The 8,764-nt window shown below is 42.1% G+C and overlaps 1 protein-coding gene across 1 annotated transcript in view; it reads right to left on the minus strand.

Moving 5' to 3' along the window:
• PPP1R13B (protein phosphatase 1 regulatory subunit 13B) overlaps nucleotides 1–8,333 on the minus strand; it is a 69,109-nt gene extending 60,776 nt beyond the window's left edge. Inside the window, exon 1 of the mRNA XM_058845277.1 lies at nucleotides 8,103–8,333. Coding sequence (XP_058701260.1) covers nucleotides 8,103–8,111 — 9 coding nt within the window. The 5' untranslated portion in view covers nucleotides 8,112–8,333. The remainder of the gene's footprint in view (nucleotides 1–8,102) is intronic.
• Between the last annotated feature and the right edge of the window lie 431 nt (nucleotides 8,334–8,764).

Consider the following 8,764-nt stretch of genomic DNA (forward strand, 5'->3'; position numbering starts at 1 on the left):
AGAAAATAGTCAGATACGCTTTCTGAAGTGTGTTTCTTTATGAAGTAGTAAGCATGGTGGGAGAAGGAGGAGGAGGTAAGAAAAAATAGAAGTTGAATTATGTTGAAAGTACCATTAGTATGTTGAAAGTATCACCTGCAAAGCAGCAGTAAGAACACCAACAGGTGCAGCACTGTCTTGAAACAGTGATTACAAACAAATTAAACAAATTAGACAAATTGCATTAGGAAATAGTATTAGAAAAGGATTTTCTCATGCAAAAAATGCATTCAAAATATGTCTCCTCAACTTAAACTGTACATGTTACTATAAACTAAGACTTTAGGCAGCTTCTTAGAGAAACTGAAAAAAAAAAAAAAAAATTATGTAAGAAAGCCTATACTTAATGGCTGTAGTAAACCTTGCCAGTCTCAAAGCACTCTATTTTCTTCCCTTTAAACACCAGAGAGCAATGCAGGCAAGACTCTTCTCCACACATTAATGCAGCTTTGTCTATTTTTTGCATCTACTACAGGAAGTCTCAACAATTCTCAGCTTTTCAGCAATTCAGCTATTCACCTTAGTAGTTCTGGACAGACACATTCTGGATTTAAGGAGAACAAGGCTTACTGGTCTTCTAGTGTCCAATGGGCTCCCAAGAGATTAGAACACGGAATTAATTCAGATGCTAGTCAGTGCACTGTGCTTATGAGCATGGGATTTGGGACTGGAGAGACTCTCCTAGATTAGCCTAGGAGAGACCTTAGAAACTCACTGTTTACTTGTTCTGACCTCAGTGAGGAGGGAAGTTATGCTTCTTTGCCATTTTGGACATAGATCTAGATGCTTCTGGTATGAATCCATTCCTCATCCATATTCATTCACCACCATGGAGTCATTTCAGGCTATAAGAACCAAACCTAAACTGATAAAATTGATTATATCCTTCCTGCAATCTACACATTTCTGCCCTTTCTTGTGCTGGCTGCAGTGCTTATTTGACCCTGCACCGAGTCAGTTTCAACGTGATCAGCTAGCAGAGAAGTATCCTGGTGGGAAAAAAAAAAAAGAAACAAAGGAATGAAAAAAAAAAGTAAAGGCAAACAACTTCCTGCTGAGTTTGTGAACAGCTCAGCACAGAAACAGATAAATACCAGAGAGCCAACAGAAGAGAGGGGGCATCAGGGATGCAGGGCTTCAGCAACCCCTACGGTTACATCCATTTCACCTACAAGAAACTGAAGCCTCAGTTTCCTCCCCAGCTCTCAATTTATAAACAAAAGTTTAATCATGCAAACACTGAAATCCTTTGTCAAACTTAAACATACGGATACATGGGTTAAATACAGTGTCTGCAACATATGCAAGTTTAGATGAGATTGCTTCCTGCTGGAGTTGGAATTCCTTAAATAAAGTATTTTATAGCTACAGATTCTTCACACATAAATAGAATTCTGCTGCTAAGCAAAGCAGTGAACTGGAAACTAAAACAAAAATCTTAATTGTACTTCCACTACCAAAGAACTAGGCTAGAATACACTATGAATCTAGAGAATAAGGAAATAATGGGCAGAAATCAGGAGGAATGCACTACTGCAAAGTGAGGGGTGGGAAATGACGACAGACTAGCAACTGCCAGTTACGTTTTATTGCTTTTCCATTTTTTTTATGCCCCAACTTTATATTTGCTTCTCAAGATTTCCTCAAAGACCACATATTTTACAAAAAACCCAATATGCCTTACTTTTTCCCATTTCAGAGAAAATGTAAAGTGTTACTGAGTGTGCAATGAAGATGTGTAAACTGGTGAAACCATAATTTAGCTCTGAAGTAACAAAGTTACTGCACTGCAGAGACTTCAGTTTCACCTCACTGCTCTACTCACCTGTTCAAAATACATCGCCTGAGGTAGAGCTCCACAATAAACTAAACTGAATAAACAAAAATACTTGAAGAGAGAGTTTCCCATCCCTTTCTCTGTTATCAATCTTAGCCAAGCAGTCTACTCCTTTCTGTACCAAAATGGACAAGACAACAGTCAGTGCAATATAGACACACACATACACGTATGCACTCACATATATACACACATGTACATGAATCTCTTCAATATTCTTTGGATACAGCTATTTTTACATTTTTAGTGAGCTGGATGGGTTTACTGAGACAAGCAGTGCAGTCCATCCACAGCCAGTGGTGGGAATGAGCAGCAAGGAAGAGGAAGCAGCCTCTTCCAGAGCTGCAGGAAATGGTTAACCCAGCTCATCCTATTGTGAAACCTCAGCCCCAAAAGGAATGCAGCTGCTCCGACATCCTACTGCACCACAATGATAAACCTGCTCTCCAGTACAGCACGTGTACTTGCTTCCAAGCATGATCTAAGAAAAATAACAGGGCGACCTAAAACCCAGGTAAAGTGACTGAAATGTGAAGTTCAAAACATTCTTTGTTCCTCCACTAAGCAGTTCATATTCTTGCTGGTCCTTTGAGTTGTTATAGAATTTATGCTTTGTCCTCCAGGTACCATTGTTGCCTTTGACACAGAAATCTGCTTCTGAAGGATGGTGTCTATTATTGCACAATATAATTCTATTATTGTCTGTCATAAAAAAAATTGCTTCCAGAACCTCAAAACATTGAGCACACTCCACTGATAAATTGCCTAACACATTCAAGATTATATGCTTTCAAGTTTAATAGATGATAATGGCAGATTTCCCAACTCCTAGAAAAATGTACCAGCCCAAAGTGTTAAAATTCATATCTTAGAATATTTGTTTACTTAAAAATCTTATCACAATTTAAGAACAAATGAGACACTGGATTCAAGGCTGATGGAAAAACTGTTCCTAAATGCAGAAAGATTTCAAAGGTATTTGAGATCACCTAATAATATAATTTTTCGATTCAAGAACAAAAAATTTAAAATCTCTTTTTGCTGGGGTCTGATACAAACCCAGGAATGAACCTCCTATATTCCAGGTTAGCACAATCATTTAAGAGGTTAAGCATTTTGAGCTATCTTGTGCTAGTAATTAATGTATGGTAATACTAAGCTCTTAATTTAGACAAACACATAAGACTTGTAAATTCCAACAGTGAGTCATGAGGGAAAGGGAGCAAGACGCTTCTCCCCACTCCCCTAATCAGGCAATAATTTGTTTCCTTCTTCAAACCTCTATTCTCAGCAATGATTTTTTACTTTTAAAGATGCCTATAGTTTATAAAGACAAGAAAAAATTATCTAAACTCCCTAGACATTTAAAAAGATAATAAACATGAGCACTGATTTTAATACCAAGCATTAGACTTCAAATTCTTTACAAAAAAGCACTGCCTTTTTTCTGTCTATGGGCAACTCTTGGCATAATGGGGGCTGCTACACAGCTGTATGCATCTAAATATAAATACGTGAATAAGCAAAGTTTTTTAAATAATGTATTTCATATGAAACCTGGCTTTGTTAGATAAATCAATCTGGTGGAATCGAATTTTGTTGTCAAACAGTTATTTTCCCTGAAATCCGCAATGGACAACAAATTCTACTATATTAATATATAAGAGAGCATCCTTTCTCTCAAAATTCTCATACATTACAACAAATCCACACATATCTAATAAATATTGTTAAATATTCTATTATCAGACTAGCATGTGTATAGCAGTTTTTGTTGACATGGTGAAGCTGATGAACTTATTTTTACCACAGAATAGGCCATAATCTGTCAACCTAAAAAAATAGTGACATGATCCAAAAAAACATGAAATGGCCTTTAAGCTTTGTTGCAATAAATAACTCCATTAATAATGCCTGATAAACATGCAAATTATTCTCTACAGTCAGTTCAGATTTATTCAGCAAACAGGGATATCACTATTGCTGAGAACTATACAGTTCTGAATTAATCACAATATATTTTATCTCCATATCACTGAAAATTGCTCATATTAATATAATGAAAATTCATAGAATTGATTTAAGTGTATTAAAGTGGCACATCTTCCTCTACAATGTATAATTATATCAGCAGTAACCTTCCTATGGAAAGAGAACAGGGGACACTGATTTAAGAATATTTTGGTTTTAAATTATAAACAATATAATAAACAATGCCCATTTTGGACTTTTTGGGAAATGTTTTAGACTGAACATAGGACAAAGTGTATACTCATTTTAAAACAAACAAAAAAACCCAACCACCCAACCAAGAAGCAAAAACCCCACCAAACCCCCGCACTTTTTCTTAATTCAACAGCTTAATTGAACAATAACTCCTGCAGATATCCATCTTTGCTTTGTATTTTATCAGTCATATTATTCATCTTCATAGGTCAGCAGCTTACATTTAAATTCTCTAGTCTAACACAAAATATGCATTAGTCATGGGCATCTTTAGAGAAGACTTGCAGTGTCCCACAAAATTAACTAGAAAAAAAATAAAAATAAAGCCACTAAACAGTCTAAACTTTTCACTCTCCCATCTGTGAAAACAACCATCACAACTACCTGATCCTACACACACAAATGTGCCCAGCAACTTAAGCCTCACACAAAGTCCTGTAAGGTTCCTCCTGGATGGTTTCAAAAATGTGAATTATGGCTGCAACCTCACTGATATTCATGAGTTAAAGGCAAAACCAGAAAAGCTCTGCTAGGAGAACATGCAATTCCAACTCTTGCTCCTTAGAGATTGGATCTATCAGAATTTCTTACACAATACCCACCATTTCCAATCACTGTATTGATGATTGATGATGGTATACTCTACACAGTTCTTTACTGTGGTGTTAGCTTACATGCTGTGAAAGAATTATACCCAAAATTAGGGAAAAAAGCGCAAAGTGTTACATGCTTCTCCAATGTATCAGTTCCTTACTGCATTATATTTCTTTGAAAGCGGGGAAACAGTGCTCCTCATCAGGGACTTTTTTTGTGTGGCCACCCTTGTGCCCAAGGAAAATGCTAATACTTGACAGAAGAGGTAATTCTGGAACTACCATCCAAGAAAAAAAGCATTAATTGCATTATTTAAGGAAAAGTTTCCAACACTCTTTCAAACACAAACTCTGAAGTACCACAATAAAAAAGCCTCTCTACTGGGGCAAACAGACAAAAATATACATAACTGGGTTCCTGTAATCAGGTAATAGATTATGTGGCTGAAACATGAACTGTATCGAAAATATTTTTGCAAATAAATATAGCAATGGTTGTTTTAACCCAGAAGATTTCCTCTTTGAAATGATACCACATAGTTCTAAGTTTGCACACTTTACTCCAAGAATGCAAGAAACACTAACCTTTACTTTTCAGTGAAAAAATATCCCTCTATTCAAGGCATTCTTATAGGAACACTTAGCAGAGTTGATATTCAGTGTAGCATCATAAACTCATCATACACATAATCCTTATCTCTTGAAGGCCATGAAAGGCTTCATGATTGATATGTCTTGTCAGCAAAGCAAAGGAGGAAAAAAAGTCCAGGTGAGAAAACTGTAGTCTAAATCATTAATTCTTCTTCAAGCCCAACTGTATTCAGGACCAAGAATAGTTATTCTGTATTTTCCAGAAGCAAAGTAAGCAATATGAAAAAGATAATGAATAAAATTCTTGTAAGAAAAGGATGCTGAAGAACATCCCACTTCACAAAAGAAACTGTAATTGATAAAAACCTCTGAGAAGTAACACTGTTCCTAATGTGAGGGGAGGGGAAAAAAAAAAGAATCACAGCAGACACCAAAGGGCAAAACCAGGGACTTCAGATACTATTTCATTCATTAAAATGGTTGTACAAACACCAAAAAGATTACCAGTGCAAAAGTGGCCCAAATCAATTATGTGAACCTTAAGAAACTACAAAAGTTTGTTAACATTTAGTTTTAATTTTTCGACACAAAGCTATAGTGATGAACTATTGTAACAAATATGTAAGTCTAGCACTATTAAAATCTCTCCTCTTGCTATTTTATGCTTTTGCTAATTATATTAAAAAACCCAAAGCCCACAATACCCACAAACAAAAATCCAAGTAGTTTAGGGGAAAAAAGCTTCCATGAATATGAAGTCAAGGAATTCTCTAAGGTAAAAAGTTAGATCAGTAACTTTTCCATTCTCTGAATACAAAAAAATGAGTAAAAAACCTGAAACATTTGGTCCAATTCTACAGCCATATGTCCACATTATTTGGATATTATATGTTAATGAGTCCAGTAAATGGAGTTGGGTTTTTTCATCCTTCTAGACCAGTTGGGATGAAAAACTAAAAGACTGAAGGCATTGTCACAAGTCCATTTAAATATACAGATTTATTTAAATATACATATTCCTCTCTGATAAGACTGTCCATAACAGCAGCTAAAATGTCTTTATAAAAATAAAATATTTATTATTTTAGGACTTGGACTCAGTAAACTCGAATCTGCAACATGACTACCCCCATAGCAAGGTAATTTGTTTTTATTAAAATTCATCTGTCATTTAAAAATGCTTTGAAGTACATTTCAAAAACATAGTAAAAAGTCTAAATCTTCAACCACCTTCCAATAAATACAATTACCACATTTGAACAAGCAAGAAGGTAACACAAAACACTGGTAGAAACACTCAAATAGGTAAAAAACTTTCTAAGAAGTCAATCACTGCACTACCCGAGTTATGACGTTAACCTGAAACCCATACCTGTGTTAGTAATGGGAACCAAATACATTTGTTCTGACTTAGCATGTCTTTGGCATTCTGGGTTTTCAATAGGAATTTTATGAATGTAAAGCATAATCCAGGCTGAGATGGAAGATGAAGCTGTCACCTTGTTTTTGTTTCTACAAGCTAACATCTGCATGTTCATGGCACAAGTCTGTAACTCCATGAACTTTGCTGCTGGTTTCTAACATGCCCAGTGCACTGCAATTCTCATCAGTAGCAATAGAGTATTTTGGCACGCAGCAGCTGGAAGTTAAAGTGCACACGGTGTTAAAAACCTTGTCAAAATACCTGGCTTTTAAACACTACCTGTACTCTTCAGTCTGAAATTTTACACCCAGTTTGAGCTATTTATTTTCTCCTCTCAGTCACAAAACAAATTTCGAGCAATAAAATCTTGTAAAAAATGTCTTTAACGTTCTCACAGCTAAACATTCTGCTGCAGTGCTTCGGCTGCAAACACTGCAGAGGAACTGTAAATAAAAAGCTAATTTCTACTGGAATTAGAGAAAACATGGGAGATAGACCCTTTTATTGGAGTATCTCATAAAGCCACATTTGAGATCAAATAGAGTTTGAAAGAAATCAACAAAAGGAATGTGATTGTTTATTACTCCGTCCCAGAGGATCTTGTCATAAAACGAACAGTCATCAGGAACAACTCTCTTCTGACCACTGCATCAGCCCACAGCGACAGGGGAGGGACGCGGGGGGCAGGAAACGGACAAGGATTCTGTCACAGAAGACAATCAAGGTTGTTTGCGGGAAAATAGAAGGGCTTGTCTTCGAAAAATAAGCGACGGTTTCACAAAAGCGGTGACAAGAACCAAGGAGGGAGCCAGGCTGACACGATGCTGCCTCCGGCGCTCGCTTGACCCCGGCAGGAGGGCCGGAGCCGTCTGCCCCGGGACGGTTCAGCCCTTCCCCGCACCCGGGCGGCGAGGGATCGGGATTTGGGTGTAAAACCCCGAAACAAACAGACACACCCCCCCGCACACCCACTCACCCAAACACAGCGCACCCCCCACGCCTCACGGCGGGCCTCGGCGGCCGGCAGCGAACCGGGGGCGACCCCCGCGTTCCCCGCCGGGGTGCGTGAGGCTCCGCTCCGCCACAGCCCGGGGGGACGCGGCCCCCGACCTGTCACGGCCGGTGCAGCCTCCGCGGATGGAGGGGCGGGGGCAGGTCGTGCCCCCCCACAGCCACGGACGGCGGTGACCCGCGGCCCCACCCCCGGCGCGGAGCCCGCCGACGTCTCCGCAGCCCCGCAGCCCTCTGTCCCGGCTGGCCCGGGGATGACGGCGGCGCCGCGCACTCCATCCGCCGCCGGCAGCCCCGCAGGAAAAGGCGAGGCGTCCCAGCGCCCGGCAGCGCGGCGCCAGGCCGGGGAGCGACGACGCGAACTCTCCCCGTTCTCACTCACCGGCATCATCTCCGCAGCCTTCTCCGCGCCGGGCCCGCTGAGCTGCGCCGGGCCTCGCCTGCCGCCGCCGCCGCCGCCGCCTCTCACCGTGGAGGACGCCGCACTCGCCCTGGCGGCTGTGACAGGTGCCTCCCGCGCGCCTCGCTCCGCGCAGCGGGCGGAAGGAAGAGGCGAAGGCGGCGACGGCGGCCGGGCTCCCAACCCCCTTCCTCCTCCTCCGGAGCGCGGCCGCCTCTCCCGCCTCCCTCGCCGTGCGCTTCCTGCTCTGCTCTACTCCGCTCCGCCCGCACCGCTCCGCCACGGGTTAACCCCCGCCGCCGCCTCCTTGCCGGGGCGGGGCCGTGCGGGGAGGCGTTCCGGGCCGCACGTGACCGCGGGGCCGGGCCGGGAATGCGAGACCGGGACCCGCGCCCGCCTCCCGTCCCCGCCGGGACCCTCTCGGTCCCGCAGCGCCGTGCTGAGCGTGAGGCTCGCCACGCCGGTTCTCCCGCGCCCGGCCTCCTCCTCCCGGCGCTCTGCCGCCCTGCCCCCGGGCCGGGCCCCGGCGGGCGCCGCCTCCTCTGGGCGGGCTGCCCGCGGCCGATTGCCCCCGGGCCCGGGCGGTGGAGGAAGGGGCAGCGGCCCCGGGCGCTCTCTGCCCCCGGAATGCGGGGAATGCGGGG

The sequence above is a fragment of the Poecile atricapillus genome, chromosome 1 (assembly GCF_030490865.1).
Source record: "Poecile atricapillus isolate bPoeAtr1 chromosome 1, bPoeAtr1.hap1, whole genome shotgun sequence".
NCBI lineage: Eukaryota > Metazoa > Chordata > Aves > Passeriformes > Paridae > Poecile > Poecile atricapillus.